We start from the raw sequence: 22,609 nt of genomic DNA, 5'->3' as shown, positions 1-22,609 counted from the left end.
GCATATAAAAACAAGGATCGGTTTCCGCCTCAGCAGTCCCCCTACAGTTAGAATCACTCCCTAGGGCACACGATTAACCCCTTGATCGCCCCCTAGTGTTAACACCTTTCCCTGCCAGTCACATTTATACAGTAATCAGTGCATTTTTATAGCACGGATCGCTGTATAATTGTGAATGGTGTCCAAAAAAAGAGAAAACCCCCTCTCCAATATTCGTAAATCAACCCCAATGTCTGAACACCGGAGGAGGAGGAGGAGGTCAGACTGACTGCAAAAACAAGGCAGCTGAAGCTTTGAAGAATATCTAAAGATGACAAAGTCATGCCAATAGTACATAGTCTTTATTCACACATCATAATACAGCAGAAATCCACCCCCCTCCCCCCCCAAACTCTAATGTGTCTACACAACCGATTTTTAATTTTTATTAATCATTAAGTGTAAATGTCGTCCACTGACAGGCGGCCCCCGGTGTGCCAAACCAAACCTGTTGGCAGCTTGTAGTAAAAACTGCCAGGTTGCTTTATCTGCCAGGCTAGACCCATCTACGAGAAGGAATACCTCTGCTTGTGATCAACTCATACCTTAAAAACCAATTAAAAAAAAAGTTTTCCTAAAATTTAGGTGAATTTCCTTTAATTTTTACTTTGTAAAAAACTGGTGCTTCTCATTTGGAAGCAGATTTTAAAAGTAAAATGTCAAAACACAGTAGGACCTCACCTGACCGGTAAGAAGGGCCTACTAAGAATAGCAGAAGATTGTTCTAGGCCAAGGAGAGGCGGATTACTACAATATGTGACCTTCCATAACACCTGCAAGTCTTTCATCCAGCCTAAAATATGGCACTCTGAAAGCCAAGCCTACTATGCCTCTCCGAATACAGCATTCCCAAAGCCAAGCCTGGCCTACCATGCCTCTCCAAATACAGCATTCCCAAAGCAAGCCTGGCCTAGCATGCCTCTCCGAATACAGACATTCCCAAGCCAAGCCTGGCCCTAGCATGCCTCTCCGAATACAGCAATTCCCAAAGCCAAGCCCTGTGGCCTTCCATGCCTACCCAGGACATGTCATTCCCAAAGCCAAGCCAGGCTTACCATGCCTCTCTGATCCCGGCATTCCAAAAGAAAGCCAGGCCCTAGACTGCCTCTCCGAATTGCATTCCCAAAGCCAAGCCTGGCCTACCATGCCTCCCCCAAATACAGCATTCCAAAGCAAAGCATGGCCTACCATGCCTCTCTGATTATGGAATTTCCAAATCCAAGCCTCCCTGAATCCAGCATTTTTCAAAAACAAGCCCTGGCCTACCATCTCTCCCTAAACCCAGCACTCCCAAAGCCAAGCGTGGCCTACCATGCCTACCCGAACACGTCATTCCCAAAGCTAAGCCTGGCCTACCATTCCTCTCGTAATCCGGCATTCCCGAAGGCAAGCCTGGCCTACTATGCCTTTCCAAATTGGACATTACCAATGCCAAGCGTGGCCTACCATGCCTTCCCAAAGCCAAGCCTGGCCTACCCATGCCCTCCAGAATACAGCATTCCAAAAGCTAAGCCTGGCTTACCCATGCCTCTCCGAAAACAGCATTCCCAATTCTAAACCTGTCTTGAACACAGCATTCCCAAGCCAAACTCTGCTCTAAAAACTTGAACACAGCTATAGTGTCATTCATAGGATTCCGTTGCCAAGATAAAACATAAAAAAACCTTAAGATAAGCAAGTGCATGTGAAGAGACATCAAGCCAAACTTGGGTCGTTTTTCTTCATTTAGATTTGTCCCCCTTACATAGTGACGAGGTCCAAAAAAAAACAAAACCCCGAATCCCAGTTTAGAAATAAAATGGTCTCAAATTGTTATAAAGGTTTAAAGTCCAAAAATTGCACCAAAGCTGGCTAAATATTCAGCAATAGTTCAAGCAGAAAAGGGGAAAATAAAAATAAAAAAATTAAGTCCAATGTAAGAATAAATCAACCCCTCCTCACCGCCATCACTGGCAATAGATAACGGCGGCGGCAACTGGTCCTCCAGAAAAAGAGCGGCCGACAGTCTTAAAAGATTTCCTCTAAGGCTAGACTAAAAAAAAAAAGTTCAAAGTTCGTTCTCCCCGGGGAGAAGGAGGGGGGGCGGCGTTCGTGATAACATACGAGGCAATTTTGGCGCTGGTGGTCGGAGAATGCCGCCATCCCTATGGCCGTTGGTAAGGAGAACGCGGTGGAGAATGGTGGTGGAAACTTTCAGTTGGCGATCTTCTCAATCTCATCGATGTCGTCTGTATCGAGCTTCTCAATCTTCTTATCTATAAAACAGAAAGGGGGGGGGGGGGGGGGGGGTGGGGTTTAAAAAATAAAAATAATAAAATTCAGCTTTCACTGATGAGCACCGATTGGCTCTCCTCACACTCTGGCAGTGCAGCCTATCATTTCCTCGCAGGGGAGACCTGTACAGGTAATCAGTGTTCCGTTCATCAGTACAGCCCAATCAGTGACATCAAATCAATGTGGCATATAAGTGCTCATCAGCGCAAGAAAAAAAAATAAAAATAATTACTTATTTACTGACAAACTAAGAACCCTCTATTTTTTTTCCTCTCCTCAAGGAGGCTCGTGATAAAAATTCTGAGTTAATTTGGGCACCAGTGGTCAGATGTCGGTCGGAGAATGCTGCCGCCGCCACTTTTTTGGCCGCTGGCGAGAACATGGTAAGGAGAATTAGAAAAACTATATGAACTATAGCGAGTGCCAAAAAATACAAAGTGAAGCAATAACAGCTGTGTAAAATCATAAGTTCAATGAAGTCCAAAGAAAAAACACAATTGAAATTAATTCTTCTGCAATTCAAAATCCACCACCAAAAGTGAAGACACCATAAGGAATGCAGGCTTACCAGATGGCAAGCAAAGATGGCTTGCCGGCTTAAACGAACGCCTGTCCACTCGGACTGTGACGCAAAACGTCAGCACGTCTCCTCTCCCGAAACGCGTTTCATCACACAAATGACGTCGTCCGTGCCCCAGACGACGTCATTTGTCTGACAAAACGCGCGTCGGGAGAGGAGACGTGCTGACGTTTTGCGTGACAGTCCGAGTGGACAGGCGTTCGTTTTAAGCCGGCCGGCTTTATTTTATGCTTCTATGTCAGTGATGGCGAACCTCGGCACCCCAGATGTTTTGGAACTACATTTCCCATGATGCTCACCTACACTGCAGAGTGCATGAGCATCATGGGAAATGTAGTTCCAAAACATCTGGGGCGCCAAGGGTCGCCATCACTGATCTATATGATCAATCTTTTGTAAGTGTTTTATCTCATTAAAATTTTACACTTTGTTCTACGGTATTTCACTATTGCGAGTCCCATTATTTTTTGGGTATCCCATCCATCTGGTGACATCTGTGCCTTTGAGGATCCATTGATTTATTCCACTGGTGGGTGCTGCAGTCCATGACTAAAGGCCCGGGCTGGGGTTTACAGCCGCAAGCCTTCTTTGCTTGCCATCTGGTAAGCCTGCATTCCTTATGGTGTCTTCACTTTTGGTGGTGGATTTTGAATTACAGAAGAATTCATTTCAATTGTGTTTTTTTTTTTTCTTTGGACTTCATTGAACTTATGATTTTACACAGCTTTTATTGCTTCACCTGTATTTTTTGTCACTCGCTATAGTTCATATGGCTTTTTTCAATTTATTATAGCGCAACTACATTTTTTTTCTATTGTCTATTTTGGTGTGTATATCACTTTTTAGTTGCAGCTTCATATTGGTGTTCACTTAGCGTGGTAATTTTTCCCATATATGGTAAGAATTGCTTGTAAAAGCAATCCAGCGGCTAGTTAGCCCCCTAGTATTGCTTTTACAAGACAGCCGACCATCAGCTTTTTTTCTTGGACATCCAATAGGAGAGTCTAAGTCATTCAGGCAGTGATGTGGACACCCAAAAGAAGGATCCAAGCAGGAAGTAATCAGAAGATAAGGCTCAAGGGGGATCGTACCTCATGGGACTGTGGCTATAGGCAAGTAAACTGGGCTTTGATCTATGCCAGTGATGGGGAACCTTGGCACCCCAGATGTTTTGGAACTACATTTCCCAGGATGCTCAACTACACTGCAGAGTGCATGAGCATCATGGGAAATGTAGTTCCAAAAACATCTGGAGTGCCGAGGTTCTCCATCTATACTTTATAGTCCGCAGCCTGGAGACCCCCACAGAGAAATGACTTACTGAAGTGCTCCTGGATTTGGTTGAGGATGTTCATGCTGTGTTTGCTGTCCACCATATTGATAGCCAGGCCTTGCTTGCCAAAACGCCCGGTGCGCCCGATCCTGTGGAGATACGTCTCGTTGTCTGGGTTGCCGTCTTTGTCCACGGGAAGGTCAAAGTTCATCACGACAGACACCTGCTCCACATCGATACCTGGAGAGGTAAAGAAAAAGGGTGCTTTGAGGTTACAACTGAAAAATAAAATAAAAATAAATAAAATAAAACCCCCATGGCTCCTGGGAGGAGGAAAGGACCCGCAGTGCCACATGGGCCTTCATATCAGTTTGTACAGAGATTACACTTTCAATGGTAAAAAAATCAGATCAGAGTTGATATGAAGAAGAAATTTGGGTGGTTTGTGGTGATCCCAGAATATCAACTTCAATCCATCTTTTAGTTATCAATATAAAACATTTTAGAGCTACACGGGGAGCAATTCATCAGGAAGAGGGTGACTACCCCCCACACACACATTGCTCTCCTCACCTCTGGCGCATACGTTGGTGGTCACCAGCACCTTCTCCTTCCCGTCTCTAAACCGATCGATCACAGCGGCTCTCTGCTCCACCATCATCTCTCCGCTCAGCAGCGCCACCTTATGGCCTTCTTTGGACAGCTCTCCCGCAAGCCATGATGCGGTCTTACGCGTCTAAAAAGGTTTAATAACTAGATGAGATATTCAAATAGTACCAAAAAAATATATATTACTCAGCACTGTACACAACGCAAAGACCATCTTGTAGTCTAATGGCTCCCCACCCACAGTTGTATGCCATTATACAGTTCTACATCTCTAACATATACCGCAGCGCTGTACAGAGATCACTGAGCCAATCACATCCGTCTCTGTACCAGCGACAGTTTTTTTGGATGTCAATTTGCAGCTTTCAGTTTATACATGAAGTTTGTTTTACAAACTATGCAGACCCGAGGCCCCTGGCAGGGAGCCAAAGCCAGGACACCGCAGCCCCTGGCGGGGGCCCCCCCAAAGCCAGGGCACCGCAGCCCCTGGCGGGGGCCCCCCCCAAAGCCAGGGCACCGCAGCCCCTGGCGGGGGCCCCCCCAAAGCCAGGGCACAGCAGCCCCTGGCGGGGGCCCCCAAAGCCAGGACCGGAGGCTCTGGTGGGTACGGGGTGTACGGTGTACTCACATGACAGAAGATCATAGCCTGGGCGATGGTGATGGAGCTGTATACATTGCAGAGGGCTTTGAATTTCTCCTCCCGGCTGTTGCAGAGCACATAATACTGCTTGATGGTGTCCAGAGTTTCCTCCTCCCTCTTCAGTTTGATGATGTTGGGCTCGGGGACCACTTTTTGGGCAAACTTCCAGACTGAATCTTCAAAGGTGGCAGAGAAGAGCAGCATCTGGCAGTCCCGGGGTAACATCCTGAAAGGGAAAAGCTGCGGTCAGATCCAGAAAAACAACCAGCGAGTTCTCCTCTCTCCACATGTTTAGGCCTCATGCACACCGGGGTATAAAGATTTACACATGGGCTAGACTGCAGAGCGGCAGTTTAATATCCAATTTACCAAAATCAAATGGCAACAGCTGGACAGAGATGACTAGGATGATTTTTGGCCAATTAAATTTCTCCAGATGGGTTTCGGGTCGAGACCATCTCACCCAAAGCAAATACCTGCATCAAATATACCTTACTCTGGTCAGATTGGCTAAAAAAAAAAAAAAAATCCCTCCCAGTCATCCCGCTGCTGGTAGTGCACCCAGAGCAGATTTTAATAATTTCCCCCAAAAAATAAAAAGTCTTCTAGCAACGTTCACTAAAAAGGGGGTCCAGAGTTCAGCTTTAAAGGGGTTGTAAAAGATACAATTTTTCCCCCCCCTAAATATCTACCTTAGTGCAGTCCTCCTTCACTTACCTCATCCTTCCATTGTGCTTATAAATGTCCTCATTTCTTCTGAGAAATCCTCACTTCCTGTTCTTCTGTCTGTAACTCCACACAGTAATGCGAGGCTTTCTCCCTGGTGTGGAGTGTTGTGCTCGCCCCCTCCCTTGAAATACAGGAGAGTCAGGACGCTCTCTACGTTGCAGATAGAGAAAGGAGCCGTGTGTTAGTGGGCATCCTGACTCTCCTGTAGTCCAAGAGAGGGGGCGAGCACGACACTCCACACCAGGGAGAAAGCCTTGCATTACTGTGTGGAGTTACAGACAGAAGAACAGGAAGTGAGGATTTCTCAGAAGAAATAAGGACATTTAAAAGCAAAATGGAAGGATGAGGTAAGTGAAGGAGGACTGCACTAAAGGAAGAGATTTAGGGGAAAAATAAATAAATTGTACCTTTGCAACCCCTTTAAGCTGATGTCTTCATATGAAAAGCTGAATAAAAAACTAAATAAAAAATAAAGTAAAAGTAGTGTCATAGTTCTAAAGATTAAGAACTCACCTCTGGATTCGGATGCTCTGATCCTGGTGGCCCTGTGTGGCAATCATGACATCGGCTTCATCCAATACAAACACTTTGATCTTCTTCGGATCGATGAATCTCAGCTTGGAGCACCAGTCCAGCACTGTCCCGGGGGTCCCGATGACAATCTGCTCTGGAAGCTTGTACCCGCGTTCCACTGGGAACATAAGAGGTTGGTTAGACAGGCAGAAAGGTGCTTGACATATGGAAGAGAGGGGGGGGGGGGGGCACAGCAGACCGGTAATTCAGCGTGCCATGCTCCCTTTCCCTCCCCTCAGCAAACACACATTTCTAGTTATTATTGGAACATTGACCAGGGTTTTTTTTGTTTTGTTATTTGTTCTGTTCTAGTTGTTGCTTTTCTCTTCTTTTTGGAGATTTGGGGATACTGTGTGTATGTGAGTGTTTCCCATCACCCAAGGGTGCTCTGGGGGGAAGAGTAAGGTTATGTGAAGAGCAAGAGGGTTACTTGCCCTAAGGGGGGGGGGGGGGGGAGGAGAGAGGAAAAAAAAAGGGAGGGAGGGAGGATCTGCGCAGGATATACGCGAGTATGTTTATACGTGCTCAGGACGAGAGCAAAATTAAAATGAAGGGGGGAAAAAAAATAAAATAAAAAAGGAAGGGGAGAGAAAAATTTCAAGTAATGGAAGGATCGGGGGGAGAGGTTTAAGAGAATTTTATCAGTTTAACCACTTTAAACCCGCACGCCGCCATATGACGTTCAAAAAGGGGATCCGTTATCCTGGGTGGACGTCATATGACGTCCTGTACTTTGTGCGGTCATATCTGAATGATCCTGCGCACCGTAAGAATGATCATAGCGGCGGTTCCGCCGCTTGATCGTTCTTATAGGCGGCGGGAGGGGACACCCCCCCCCCCCTTCCGATGCTTCTCCGGGCTCTTCTGTCCCATCGGGGGCCCGGAGAGATGATCGCCGGATGTGCAGCATAGAGATGACGTCACGCCCGGATACCCGTAAGTAAACAAACCGCAATTGCGGCTAGTAAGAATGAGATCTGTGAATTTTTTTCCCGATCTCATGCTTTCCAGCCTGGAGGATGAGGAGAAGAAAAAGAAAGAAAGGTTAATAAGTAAGTAAAATAAAAATAAAAAAAATGTAAAACGCCCCTGTCCCCGGTAGCTCGCGCTCAGAAGCAAACGCACACGCAAGTCCCGCCCACGTATGTAAACGTCGTTCAAACCCCACATGTGAGGTGTTTTGCCGCGTGCGTTACAGCGTGTGCAACAATTCTAGCACTAGGCTTCCTCTGCAACTCTAAACTGGTAACCCGTAAAAAAATTTAAGCGTCGCCTATGGAGATTAAGTAACAAAGTTTGGCGCCATTCCACGAGTGTGCGCAATTTTAAAGCGTCACATGTTAGGTATCCATTTACTCGGCGTAACATCATCTTTCATATTTTACAAGAAAAAAAATTGGGCTAACTTTACTGTTATTTTTTAAATGAAACCATTTTTTTTTTTTTTTTTACAAAAAAAAAAAAAAGGCATTTGAAAAAATTATTGCGTAAATACCGTGCAAGATAAAAAGTTGCAATGACCGCCATTTTATTCCCTAGGGTGTCTGCTAAAAAAAAAAAAAACATATATACTGTTTGGGGGTTCTGAGTAATTTTCTAGCAAAAGGATGATTTGTACATGTAGGAGAGAAGTGCCAGAATAGGCCCCCCGGTATGGAGGTGGGTTTTAAAGCCTGGTATTGAAGGGGTTAAACCAGTGCTGATTCTGACCTCCCTGGGGCCCCAAGCAAAATGACATGTCACATTAAAGTTGAGAAGCGGGGGGGGGGGGGGGGGGGTTGGGGCGAGCATGGGAGAAGCGGGTTGAGGGGCCGAAAATGATTTCTCACCAGGCGGGGCCTCTAGTAATTTGGGGGGCCCTCCGCAGCTTTGCGGGGCCCCAAGCGGCTTGCATGGTGAGCCTATAGGGCCGATCGGCCCTGGGTTAAACATAAGCAGCCGATCTACAAGTTGGCATTGCAAATATTTAAAAAAAGGTAAAATGGTTCCAATCAGCTAGTCTTGTGATTGGCACCCCATCAGTTCAGGCGGTCTTACGCTACCCATGGGAACCCGCTCCCCGGAGTGGGGCATGAACGAGGATCGATGCCCGTAGAGGAACATCGCACTTTGTTTCTCACATTGATAAGATCACTTCCATTAAAAAAAGTGCGACTTACATTTGTTGCCTCGGACAGCGTAGGCCAGCTTCAGATCCGGATGAAACTTCCCCATCTGCTCAATGACCTTCCCGGTCTGCAGGGCCAGTTCATAGGTGGGGGACAGGCAGAGACACTGCAGGAGGAGACAAATAAGTACATGGCATGCAAACTCCTCCCACCCACTCTCATATGGGCGTCGGCTCTCCTTACCTGGGGGTATTTGTTTGCAGGATTGACCCGGGACAGCATGGCCAGGACAAAGGCGGCCGTCTTCCCCGTCCCGGACTGGGACTGAGCGATCAGATTCTGAGGCCTGAAGGGACAACACAGAAGTAGTGTAAGCTGCTGGGACCAAAATAGGGTGAAAACCTGCTCAAAATCTCAGTAAGAAAAACCCAACTGAATAAATATATACATGCATCCCAGGTGTTGTATATATATATATACACTGTATAGTTTAGCTAGATCGGCTAGAGAGAGAGAAAGAAAGAGAGAAAGAAGAAAAAAAAAAAAAAGGAGAAAGAGAAATTTCTCTTCAAGAAAGGTGACTTAATGAGAGCGTGACGTTTACAAGTCTGACTTAAAGCGGAGCTCCACCCTAAAGTGGAACTCACGCTGATCGGAACCCGCCCCCCCCCCTCCGGTATCACATTTGACACCTTTCAGGGGGGAGGGGGGTGCAGATACCTGTCTAAAGACAGATATTTGCACCCACTTCCGGCCACACGTCTTGGGCAAAAGATGGGTTTTTCCAGACTTCCTGTCTGTCCCCCGTTGTGTGCTGGGAACACTCGGCTCCCTGCACACAGCGCGTGAGCCAATCGGCGGGCGCAGCGAGACTCGCGCATGCGCCGTAGGGAACCGAGTAGTGAAGCCGCAGCGCTTCACTTCCTGGTTCCCTCACTGAGGATGGCGGGGGGAGCAGCAGGGTGACGAGCGATCGCTCATCCTCTGCTGCGGACGGCGCTGGACTCCAGGACAGGTAAGTGTCCTAATATTAAAAGTCAGCAGCTGCAGTATTTGTAGCTGCTGGGTTTTAATATTTTTTTTTACTGGCACATCCGCTTTAAGACATAAGAAAATCAGAGAGTGAAGAATGAAGACGAAGGATCAGAACATTGGGAGAGCGCTACTTACGGTTCGGCCAGCATCATGGGCAGGGCGTTCTCCTGGATCTTGGAGGGCCGGTTGAAGCCCATGCCGTACACACCTTGTAGGAGTTGTGGCTTCCTACAATAAATCACAAAAAAAGTACAAAGATCTTCAGTACCAGATACAGCATGATTGTTTTATAACTAGAGAGTGAAGTACAGAGAACAATGTTGGGATTGGGTGGGGGGGGGGGGGGGGGGGGGGAGGGGTGAGAAGCGGTTATATAAAAACTGAAGCAGACAAAATCTGGAGCAACTATACATGTAACAGAGTGTGGGTCACAGACCGATGAGCTCACTACTTCATATAAACTTTATACAACCAGACAGCATGTCGCCACCTGAGACGCGTTTCTCTTTTGTAAAATTAAGCCCACAGGGATGAAACGCGTAGCTGGGAGTAGTTTTCAGGTGGGAACATGTTCTGTTGTCTGACTGAATAAAGCTTTTATGAAGTATAGTGGACAGGCTGGTTGTACTGGAGTCTAAAATCGAGGGATCGACTTCAGTACAACCAGCCTGTCCATGAAAACGGGTGGAGATTCGATCTATGGCCGGCTTAAGTCCCATGTCAGAGAATACACTGGAGCTCAGAACTTCATCGCCCTCCACAGGGCTTTGTCACCACCCTGGTGCCCTATGAGAGAGCCTGGCACCGTGTCCTGAATGGGCGAAGTGAAAGATGCCCTCTAACAAATTGTGGGGGGGGGGGGGCACTGTACATGGTTTCTCCTTGAATCAATTACATCTGGAAGCACAAAACACAATAAAATGAGTGAACGGAGGAGCAGAGGCACCCAGGAAATAATCTTCCAGCATCAAATTTTAAAGACAACATTCCCGGAATTCCATAATATATGCCGATCCTTACCAGGGAGAGGCCACGCCCCCTTTCTGCTGCGGGGGTGGGGGCTCCTGGAATGCTTAAGCAATGTTTTGTGTATGGGCATTACCGTGTATAATCCGGATCTATACAAAAGTTTGGCAGATCCGTTGAGACCTTCCAGAACCCCCCTGTACACCCCACCCCCTCCCCCCTGGGCGCTCTCCCCCTATGATGGAATTGGGGTTCTGGTTTATTTCAGGATTGGTTGGAATTGTTCTTCTGACACATCTACACCTCATCCATCTCCTGATGAAGCAGATTTATGGAGCTGGAACTGCCTTTAAAAATGTATCCTCCTCCCAACGCAAGAATCCGTATCCTCCTCCCAACGCAAGAATCCGTATCCTCCTCCCAACGCAAGAATCCGTATCCTCCTCCCAACGCAAGAATCCGTATCCTCCTCCCAACGCAAGAATCCGTATCCTCCTCCCAACGCAAGAAACCGCTTCCATTAAATGGAGATGATTGAAAAATATATACAGAGATCTTTGTTTGCTGAGCAGTGGTGCATATGGGGGGGTTGGGATCTGGGGATCCCCCCCTCCTTGTTAAGGGGGATTCCAAATGTTAAGTCACACTTTGCACCCCCACAACCACCAGGGGCAAAGAGCCCCTTGTCCTCACCAACAAGGGGACAAGGAGTGTGGTTCAAGAAGAGGGGGGGTAGAAAAGGAGGGATGGGGTGGTGGCACTCGCTCTTTTCCTGGCTTGTCGGGCAGCATGCTCTGATTAGGGTCCGGTATGGATTTTCGGGGCGGACCCCACACCAAGTTTATTTTGGGTGTGGGGTCCACCTCAAAACCAACACCAGACACGAAGGGCCTGGCATGGATTTGGGGATATGAGGGGGGGGGGGTAGTCCAGGATTTTTTGAATAATAATAATAATAATAATAATAATAATAATAATAATAATAATAATAATAATAATAATAATAATAATAATAGGCAGCTCATTTTCTGTTTCAATTCTGCTGTCAGCAGATGAATCATGGTTGTCAAGGACGCGGCGGGTGTCAAGGACGCGGCGGGTGTCAAGGACGCGGCGGGTGTCAAGGACGCGGCGGGTGCCGCTGTTAAAATACCACAATTTTTCTCACTAGTAAACTACCGCCTGCAACATTTAACCACTTCCGGACCGCCCTCCGTGCCTATACAATCTGTACTTTGACGTTAGGATCTCGGGCTGTGGTGAAATACACCGGGGGTTATGGAAGAGCTGACCCTTTTTCGCATAAAAGTGGTCTCAGCAGTGAATTCGCTGCAAGATCACTTTTATAGGCACGGGGAGAGGTGCCCCCCCCCCCCCCTTCCACTGTGAAGGAATGTGATAATCATAAAAATGCACCACCACGTCCAAGAACTCTCCGCCAACCGGAGACATCGGAAGCAGCGGAGACAATCTGATCTCGGGTACAGATGGGCAGAAGTCGAGTGAGGCCCAGAGGGCCCCCACTCAAATATGCCCTTGGAGGACCGGGCGACGTCAAACAAACATCCCCCCCCCCCCTTCAGGCCTTAAAGGGCCCATTTTTTTTTTTTATGTATTGCTCTCAAGTGTAAATGTGAGACCCAAGGTCTTTTTTTGACCTCCTCCTCCTCCAACTCAAAACTGGTAACCTGTAGAAAATGTTTAAACTTCGCCTATGGAGATTTTTAAGTGCCAAAGTTCGTCGCCATTCCACGAGCGGTCGCAATTTCGAAGTGCGATCATGTTGGGTATCAATTTACTCGGCGTAACATTATCTCTCACATCATATAAAAAAATAAAGGGCTTACTTTACGGTTCTATTTTTTTTAAATCAAAAAGAAGCGATTTTTTCTTGATTTTTTTTATCAAAACAAAAAAAAAAAAAATTGCGTTTGTAAGACTGCTGTGCAAATACGACATACAATTGCAACGATTTCCATTTTATTCTCTAGGGTGTCAAAATATTGTGTGTGTAATAATAATAATAATAATTATATATATATATATATATATATATATATATATATATACACACACACATACATCACACACAATTTTTAATAATATTATATATTTAATAAATAATATTATATTTAATAAATAATATTATATATATTTTAATTAATAACATAATATATTATATTTATTTTATTAATATAAATATTAATAAAAAATAGAACTAATATTTTTTTTCATTACACAAGTAATTTTCTAGCAAGAAAAAAGAAAAAATTATTTTAACTTGTGAAACAAGTGTGAAAAAGTGTAAATAGGCTCGGTCCTTCAGTGAATTGCAAAAAAAAAGAAAAAATACGGGATAAAAAAAAAAAAAAAATGAATATCTGCCAAATTGAATAATCTGCCTGGATACAGGAAAAGTAGTTAAAGCGCCCCCCTCCTATGGATCTCAGGAAATGCAGGAGGTTACGACACCCCGAGAACACGGAGGTTCCAATCAAAATTTTTTTAGGAGTGTTTGGAAGGCCGGAATCTGGTCATTAGCGGAGGAGGGGGGGGGGGGGGGGTTATTTACAGACAGGTCCCTGCAGCCGAGCGCAGCCAGGGATTCCTGGAATCGGTTGCCGTGGAGACAGAGGCGAGAGATTTGGCTCGGTAATGTAATTAGCGCTGCAGTCTCACAGCGCCCCCCCCCCCCAATCGCTGGAGTAAGGAGGCCGCTTATCTATAACGGCCAGGGCCGGGACCGTCTGCAGAGCCAGAAATGACAGCGGGCAGGAGAGACTAGGAACTAATACGGGAGAGAAGCTGTTAGAATACAGCAATGGGGGGGGGGGGGGCACTGCCTTCGGCTCCTCCCCCAGGACTAAAACAGCTTCCTCCAATTTCACTGCACACTGAGCTTCTCACCACGTGCATTAGAAGCTGCAGCAAGTCAGATAGAGCCCCGCCTCACTTCCTGGCTGGAGGACATCCAGCGTCATCTAACTCTTTCCTCCCTGTCTTAACCCTTTCCAGACTGTCTCTGGCCTCACCCCTTTCATTCATTGGATTTCAGTTCTCTTAAAGCGGAGGTTCCGCCGTTTTTGTTTTCTTTTTAAAGTCAGCAGCTACAAATACGGCAGCTGCCGACTTTTAAAAAATGGACACTTACCTGTCCAGCGCGCCCCGCAATGTCAGCAGCCGAGGCTGAGCAATCGCTCGGTCCCCGGCTGCTTCCGCCGCCATCCTCGGTGAGGGAAGCCTGATGGCTTCACTGCCCGATTCCCTACTGTGCATGCATGAGGATCACGGTGCGCCGTCATTGGTCCCCGCTCTCTCCTGGGAACAGTGTTTCCCAGAAGTCAGCCGGGGGGGCGGGGGGGTGTGACGTCACAGGCTGGATTCCCCACGGGGATCAGACCCGAAAGTGGTGCAAATACCTGTCTCAGACAGGTATCTGCACCCCCCTAAAAGGGGCCAAATGTCAGCCACCCATCAGGGCATTGACTGACTGAAAATAAGTTTTCCATCTAAATCTTAATACACACATTTTTTTTAAAATAAATATTATATTTAAAAAAAAAAAAAAAAAAAAAAAAATATATATATATATAAAACATTTTTTAATTAATAATAAATTATATTTATTTTATTAACATAATTATTATTAATAAAATATAAATAATATTTTTTTTTTATTACACACAAGTTCCAAGTAATTTTCTAGCAAGAAAAAAATAAATAAAAATTATTTTAACTTGTAAATAACTGTAAAAAAGTGTGAATAGGCTCGGTCCTAGGGAATAAAATGGCGGACATTGCAACTTTTTATCTCACACGGTATTTGCACAATAATTGAGGCAATTGGTTTCATGGAAAAAAATAAATAAAAAAAAAAATCACACAAGACAGTAAAGTTAGCCCAGTTTTTTTTGTAAAATATGAAAGATGATGTTACACCGAGTAAATAGATACCCAACATCTCACGCTATAAAATTGCGCACACTTGTGGAATGGCGCCAAACTTCAGTATTTTAAAAAATCTTATACAGGTTATCAGTTTAGAGTTACACAGGTGGTCTAGTGCTAGAATTGCTGCACACGCTCTAACACACGCAGCAATACCTCACACGTGTGGTTTGAACGGTGTTTACATGTGTGGGCGGGACTTACGTGTGCTGTTCACTTTTGAGCGCGAGCTACCAGGGACAGGGGCCAAAAAAAATAAAAAAATAAAAGTGTACTATATATATATAACTTATTTGCCTATTACAAGGAACGTAAACATCCCTTGTAATAGGAATATATTGTGACAGGTCCTCTTTATGGAGAGAGAGGCGGGGTCAATAAGACCTTCCCCTCCCCCCACATCTCTCCTCCAGGCTGGAAAGCATGAGATCGGAAAAAAAAATCAAAAATCGCGGCTTTGTTAACTTCCGAGAAGCGTCATCACATCGCGCCTGGGCCTCCGACGGTCATAGAGATGACCGGTGACCATCTGGTCACCAGTCATCTCTATGCTCCTTATGTGACAAGACACCGAACGATTCTATCTCCGGGTCTCCGATGGCACGGGAGAGCCCGAAGAAGCACCAGAGGGCAGCGGGATGTCACCTCCCGCCGCCTATAAGAACAATCAAGCGGCGGAACTGCCGCTATGATCGTTCTTATTGTGCACAGAATCACCGCCGGCAGAAGAGAAGGATATCTGAATGATGCCTCTAGCTGCAGGCATCATTCAGATATCCCCCCACAAAGCCCAGGACGTCATATGACGTCCACCCAGGATGGGAGATCCCATCTGTGGACGTCATATTACTATGGCAGGGTATTGAAGTGGTTAAAAAGGGACACTAAAAGGTTCCCATTTAAAAAAAAAAACAAAAAACAAACAAACATGTTATACTTGCCTCCACTGTGCAGTTCGTTTTGCACAAAGTGGCCCCGATCCTGGTCTTCTGGGGTCCCTCTGCAGCTGTCTCTGGTCCTCCCCGCATCAGCTAATCCCCTTGACGGAAAGCTCTCTCCCAAGGGGGTTAGCTTGCTGGCGCACTTCCGTGATAAAGCCAGCGGCCATAGCCGCCGACTGTATCACACAGCCCCACCCCCTCGGCGCCCCGCGTCATTGCATGTGATTGGCAGCAGCGCGAGCCAATGGCTGCGCTGCCATCAATCTAGCCAATCAACAGCCAGACTCCGAGGAGAAGAGGTCGCCGGGGGACACGCACAGCAAATTGATGAGAATAGTAAAGGAAGTGCAGACTAACAAAATATTCAGACTGACATCAGATTTGTCAGAGCCCAACCCCCTTTCATTATAATGGCACACCACCACAACTCACAGTCTTAGCTCTTCGAAGGACTTTACTGAATAAAGTGGAGAGTTGGGGTCCCGCTGCAGAACTTCCACTTTGTTTGTCGTGTTCACCAGGTTGTTCCGTATCAGTTTATTCAGCAGCGACTGCGCCGCCTTGTCCTCTGAAACAAGGAGAGAAAACAACTTAAAAATATATAATATATATATAGCACTGCAGTGCTCAGAAAATGTACAGGACTTTATCAATTCGCACTGCAGATGCTGCGCATATATGTGAAGAGCTACAATATAGAAAACCAACGTTATTACACAGGTCATTCGAATCGGAGGCGGTTCAAGACGCATCCAATTCCCACAGTGGACGTGAAGGTATCGGCTTTAGTATCAGCACAGATATCAGTGCCAAACCAATTCATTTCATTGAATTTATTCGGATTGGTCTGGAAAAAGAAAAAGAGAAGAAAAAAAGAGAAGAAGAAGAAGGAGGAGAAGAAAAGAGAAGAAGAAGAAGGAGGAGAAGAAAAGAGAAGAAGAAGAAGGAGGAGAAGAAAAGAGAAGAAGAAGAAGGAGGAGAAGAAAAGAGAAGAAGAAGAAGAAGGAGGAGAAGAAAAGAGAAGAAGAAGAAGGAGGAGAAGAAAAGAGAAGAAGAAGAAGGAGAAGAAAAGAGAAGAAGAAGAAGAAGGAGGAGAAGAAAAGAGAAGAAGAAGAAGAAGAAGGAGGAGAAGAAAAGAGAAGAAGAAGAAGGAGGAGAAGAAAAGAGAAGAAGAAGGAGGAGAAGAAAAGAGAAGAAGAAGGAGGAGGAGAAGAAAAGAGAAGAAGAAGGAGGAGAAGAAAAGAGAAGGAGGAGGAGAAGAAAAGAGAAGAAAAAAAAAAAAAAAATTGTGAATTGCATGGCCCATTGAACTATGTTTCCGGCCACCACGAGTCTATGTAATAAAAAGCCATTCACGGGGAAGACCCTGGTAAAAGACCCCCCCAGAATGTAGAACTCACCTTTATCATCTTCCTCCGTCCCCGTTTTCTCAACGACCTCATTGTTATCAGTGGAGTCTGTGCCTGCCAATGAGAAGAGATCCCTGAAAAGTCTGACAAGCAATTTATAGAGTTCTTGTTCTCTTATCAACCCCTCCCACAATGGTGAATCTCCCTGTAGTAATTTGTGTCTCTGCCCCTCCCACAATGGTGAATCTCCCTGTAGTAATTTGTGTCTCTGCCCCTCCCACAATGGTGAATCTCCCTGTAGTAATTTGTGTCTCTGCCCCTCCCACAATGGTGAATCTCCCCGCAGTATTTTGTGTCTCTGCCCCTCCCACAATAATGAGATTTCCTCCAGTAGTTTGTGTCTCTGCCCCTCCCACCATGGTGAGATTTCCTGCAGTAGTTTGTGTCTCTGCCCCTCCCACAATGGGGAGATTTCCCTGCAGTAGTTTGTGTCTCTGCCCCTCCCACAATGGGGAGATTTCCTGCAGTAGTTTGTGTCTCTGCCCCTCCCACAATGGTGAGATTTCCTGCAGTAGTTTGTGTCTCTGCCCCTCCCACAATGGTGAGATTTCCCTGCAGTAGTTTGTGTCTCTGCCCCTCCCACAATGGGGAGATTTCCTGCAGTAGTTTGTGTCTCTGCCCCTCCCACAATGGGGAGATTTCCTGCAGTAGTTTGTGTCTCTGCCCCTCCCACAATGGTGAGATTTCCTGCAGTAGTTTGTGTCTCTGCCCCTCCCACAATGGTGAGATTTCCCTGCAGTAGTTTGTGTCTCTGCCCCTCCCACAATGGGGAGATTTCCTGCAGTAGTTTGTGTCTCTGCCCCTCCCACAATGGGGAGATTTCCTGCAGTAGTTTGTGTCTCTGCCCCTCCCACAATGGGGAGATTTCCTGCAGTAGTTTGTGTCTCTGCCCCTCCCACAATGGGGAGATTTCCTGCAGTAGTTTGTGTCTCTGCCCCTCCCACAATGGGGAGATTTCCTGCAGTAGTTTGTGTCTCTGCCCCTCCCACAATGGGGATATTTCCTGCAGTAGTTTGTGTCTCTGCCCCTCCCACAATGGGGAGATTTCCTGCAGTAGTTTGTGTCTCTGCCCCTCCCACAATGGTGAATCTCCCTGCAGTAGTTTGTGTCTCTGCCCCTCCCACAATGGGGAGATTTCCTGCAGTAGTTTGTGTCTCTGCCCCTCCCACAATGGTGAATCTCCCTGCAGTAGTTTGTGTCTCTGCCCCTCCCACAATGGGGAGATTTCCTGCAGTAGTTTGTGTCTGCCCCTCCCACAATGGTGAGATTTCCTGCAGTAGTTTGTGTCTCTGCCCCTCCCACAATGGGGAGATTTCCTGCAGTAGTTTGTGTCTCTGCCCCTCCCACAATGGTGAGATTTCCTATATTGGGCAGTCTGTAGGAGATGAAGTGGCGATGCTGTTCCGGTCCCCCATCATAGTATCTCTGCGGTGGTATTCCGGGTCACACTCACCATTACTCTCCGGCTGGGATGATGGAGCTTCTTCTTTGTCTTCTTTCAGCTGCAGTTTGTTCAGCTAGAGGAGAGGAAGAGAAAACGTTATATCCTACATTTTATTATAGAATTAAATTACATCGTAGCATTTTATTAATTGTACAATCAAATAATTGTGCGATTTTTTTTTTATTATAAATATATATAAAAATCCAAAAATGATATTATAGAATTCATAGTATTTTATTATGTAATATTTTAGTAATTTAATTATATAACAAAAATTATATATATATATATATATCCAAAAATGTTATTATAGAATTAATAAAATATTATTATAATGTAATATTTTAGTAATATATAATTATTATGGAAAATAAAAATGTTGCCTTTTAGTTCGACTGTTAAAATGTATATTTTTCTGCAGAACGGAGGGGTGTCGGAGGGGGGGGGGGGGTGACAGACATGACTGTCGGGGACACAGACGGTCTGTATATTCAGGAATTAGGAATGTATACATTGATTGTAAGGAACACATGATGGACTGTTCACCTCCCCTCCCCCACCAGCCAGGAATGTAAAGACTGCAGAGCTCGCCATAGACGGGACATTCGGGGACTCATTCAGCTCCAGACAGGTCCTCTTGTAGGAAGACCCCCCCCCCCCCATATTTATGGTAGCTAATGCATTGGGGGGCATGCGACCCAGGTTGGCCTAACATCCAATCAACACGCTCCAACACCCTCACGTGACAAGGAAGAGGTTACCCATGCCCATCGGCGGGCGCTCTCAGTCTCCTTCTAGAGCCAACACCCCCCACATCACTCATGGACACCAAGATAAACCAGACAGCACAGGGCCCCCCCCCACAACACACACACAACGGCCGCCCCCCCCCCCCCCCCCCCCCCACACACACACACACACACACACACACACACACACACACACACACACACACACACACACACACACACAACACAGCCCCCCCCCCCCCCACACACACAGAAGGCTGGAGTTGCACTGGTAACAGGGGATCCATGGAGGGGGGGGGGGGGGGGGGGGCTGTGAGGGGCCCCTGTGCAGTGTGTATAGCTGTCTGCAGGAAAATAAAGGCTGTTACTGATAAAGCCGACATAACACTGAACAGGGTGGGGCATCATGAAGAACCCTAAGGGGCCCCTGTGGTCAATATAGGAGAAACAGGATAGGGCCCCAGTATAATTATAAAGCAAATCCCGGAGAGGGCGGGAATTCCAAATATTAAAGCCCCTGTGATCAGTATAGGGGCCCTGTGATGGAGTAAATTATAGAGGGATTCCATGATGGGCGTGGTGCGGGGGCCCCTAGGCCGAGTATAGGGGGTCCCATGATGGGCGTGGGTCTGTGGTGCGGGGGGCCCCTGTGCCGAGTATAGGGGGTCCCATGATGAGCGTGGGTCCGTGGTGCGGGGGCCCCTGTGCCGAGTATAGGGGGTCCCATGATGGGCGTGGGTCCATGGGCCCCTGTGCCGAGTATAGGGGGTCCCATGATGGACGTGGGTCAGTGGTGCGGGGGCCCCTGTGCCGAGTATAGGGGGTCCCATAATGGACGTGGGTCCGTGGTGCGGGGGCCCCTGTGCCGAGTATAGGGGGGTCCCATGATGGGCGTGGGTCCGTGGGCCCCTGTGCCGAGTATAGGGGGTCCCATGATGGGCGTGGGTCCGTGGTGCGGGGGCCCCTGTCCCGAGTATAGGGGGTCCCATGATGGGCGTGGGTCCGTGGTGCGGGGGCCCCTGTCCCGAGTATAGGGGTCCCATGATGGGCGTGGGTCCGTTGTGCGGGGGCCCCTGTCCCGAGTATAGGGGGTCCCATGATGGGCGTGGGTTCATGGTGCGGGGGGCCCCTGTGCCGAGTATAGGGGGTCCCATGATGGGTGTGGGTCCATGGTGCGGGGGCCCCTGTCCCGAGTATAGGGGGTCCCATGATGGGTGTGGTGCGGGGGCCCCTGTGCCGAGTATAGGGGGTCCCATGATGGGCGTGGGTCCGTGGTGCGGGGGGCCCCTGTGCAGAGTATAGGGGGTCCTATGATGGGCGTGGGTCCGTGGTGTGGGGGCCCCTGTGCCGAGTATAGGGGGTCCCATGATGGGCGTGGGCCCATGGTGCGGGGGCCCCTGTCCCGAGTATAGGGGGTCCCATGATGGGCGTGGTGCCGGGGCCCCTGTGCTGAGTGTATAGCTCCCTGCAGGAAATTAAGTTTTTGATCCGAGACATAACGGTGGACTTATCGATAACTGGGAGAGGGGTCATACCCCAGAGGGGCTCCAGAATGACGTGTACCTCTGAAGGGCCCCTGTGATGAAGAAGGCCCATGATGGGGCCCCTGGTATAAGTGGAGCCTGGGAGGGGCCCCTGTGCTGAGAAAAGAAGGGTTATGAGGGCGGCCGGCCCACAACAGGGCCCCCAGTATAAGTGGACCCTGGGAGGGGCCCCATGATAACATGTGTCCCAGAGGGCCCCCTGTGATGACGAAGGCCCAGGATAGGGCCCCTAGTATAAGTTTACCCAGGGAGGTCCCCAGGATGACATGTACACCACAGGGGCCCCTGTGACGAATATAGAATGCCCAGGATAGGGCCCCTAATAGAAGTGGGCCCCCCTGTGATGATTAAGAGGGCCCAGAATGAACGAGAACTTAGAGGGGCCCTTGTCCTGAGCATAGGGGCCCCATGATGGAATGGACCACGGGGCGCCTGTGCTGAGTTTAGGGGCCCCTGGATGAGGTGGGGGTGACAGACGGGTCTCAAGATGAAGAGCTAAGAAGTGAAGGGGCCCCAGAATGAAGCAGCCCCTGAGGGGCCCCCTATTACTTCATACCTCCAGGCCCTCCGGTCCTCCTCTCACTGTCTCGGCCGCCGCTTCCTGCTCGTCCACCGCCTGGGCCCAAGAGTCGGTCGCCATCGTGCTTCAGCTTCTCTCACAACCGGAAGCTTCCAGAAAGACAGCCCACACCTACTTCCGGCCACGGCCCGCCAATAGGAGTGAAAACTCGCCCGGCTTGTCCGCCCAGATATCCTTCCGGCCAGACCCCGTCCCTCTTTCTTCTGTTCCGGGCGCTTCGGGATCCAACAACACGCCGAACCCCGCCCCTACCATGATCTCACTCACTGCTCCGCCCACTCCTGCTGGTTTCCTTGGTAACTGTTTACAGCATCAGTGAGGGGAAGAGAATAGGGGGAAGGATGTGTTGTGTAGAGGGGCCCCAGGAGTCCAGTGTGTGCTGCAGAGGGGCCCCAGGAGGCCAGTGTGTGCTGTAGAGGGGCCCCAGGAGTCCAGTGTGTGCTGCAGAGGGGCCCCAGGAGGCCAGTGTGTGCTGTAGAGGGGCCCCAGGAGTCCAGTGTGTGCTGTAGAGGGGCCCCAGGAGGCCAGTTTGTGTTGTAGAGGGGCCCCAGGAGCCCAGTGTGTGCTGTAGAGGGGCCCCAGGAGGCCAGTGTGTGCTGTAGAGGGGCCCCAGGAGGCCAGTGTGTGCTGTAGAGGGGCCCGAGGAGCCCAGTGTTTGCTGTAGAGGGGCCCCAGGAGTCCAGTGTGTGCTGTAGAGGGGCCCCAGGAGGCCAGTGTGTGTTGCAGAGGGGCCCCAGGAGTCCAGTGTGTGCTGTAGAGGGGCCACAGGAGGCCACTGTGTGCTGCAGAGGGGCCCCAGGAGCCCAGTGTGTGTTGTAGAGGGCCACAGGAGGCCAGTGTGTGCTGTAGAGGGGCCCCAGGAGTCCAGTGTGTGCTGTAGAGGGGCCCCAGGAGGCCAGTTTGTGTTGTAGAGGGGCCCCAGGAGCCCAGTGTGTGCTGTAGAGGGGCCCGAGGAGCCCAGTGTTTGCTGTAGAGGGGCCCCAGGAGTCCAGTGTGTGCTGTAGAGGGGCCCCAGGAGGCCAGTGTGTGTTGTACAGGGGCCCCAGGAGTCCAGTGTGTGTTGTAGAGGGGCCCCAGGAGGCCAGTGTGTGCTGTAGAGGGGCCCCAGGAGGCCAGTGTGTGCTGTAGAGGGGCCCCAGGAGTCCAGTGTGTGTTGTAGAGGGGCCCC

The 22,609-nt window shown here is 48.3% G+C and overlaps 1 protein-coding gene across 1 annotated transcript; it reads right to left on the bottom strand.

Annotated features, from left to right (window-relative positions):
- Positions 1-1,439: 1,439 nt before the first annotated feature.
- On the bottom strand, positions 1,440-21,618 carry LOC120916194 (ATP-dependent RNA helicase DDX19A). The gene is made up of 12 exons (XM_040327043.1): positions 21,418-21,618; positions 18,578-18,641; positions 17,116-17,178; positions 16,148-16,283; positions 9,996-10,088; positions 9,069-9,171; positions 8,877-8,991; positions 6,658-6,835; positions 5,404-5,641; positions 4,740-4,902; positions 4,215-4,406; positions 1,440-2,294 (listed from the first exon to the last, which is right to left on the bottom strand). The coding sequence occupies exons 1-12, from the start codon at positions 21,499-21,501 to the stop codon at positions 2,233-2,235; spliced, it is 1,491 nt and encodes a 496-aa protein (XP_040182977.1). The 5' UTR covers positions 21,502-21,618; the 3' UTR covers positions 1,440-2,232.
- Positions 21,619-22,609: the final 991 nt, after the last annotated feature.

This window comes from Rana temporaria, chromosome 10 (assembly GCF_905171775.1).
Source record: "Rana temporaria chromosome 10, aRanTem1.1, whole genome shotgun sequence".
Lineage (NCBI taxonomy): Eukaryota > Metazoa > Chordata > Amphibia > Anura > Ranidae > Rana > Rana temporaria.
Note: the sequence above shows the minus strand (reverse complement) of the source record. Positions and strands in the feature narration are given on the sequence as shown.

What these genes read in the sequence shown, in the direction of transcription:
- LOC120916194 (XM_040327043.1), bottom strand. Translation starts at nt 21,501, where the DNA reads ATGGCGACCGACTCTTGGGCCCAGGCGGTGGACGAGCAGGAAGCGGCG. An exon ending in CAGAGCATCCGAATCCAGAG is followed by an intron (nt 5,642 to 6,657) that starts GTGAGTTCTTAA and finishes TTTCCCTTTCAG; the next exon opens with GATGTTACCCCGGGACTGCC. An exon ending in CCAAATCCAGGAGCACTTCA is followed by an intron (nt 2,295 to 4,214) that starts GTAAGTCATTTC and finishes TCTGTTTTATAG; the next exon opens with ATAAGAAGATTGAGAAGCTC.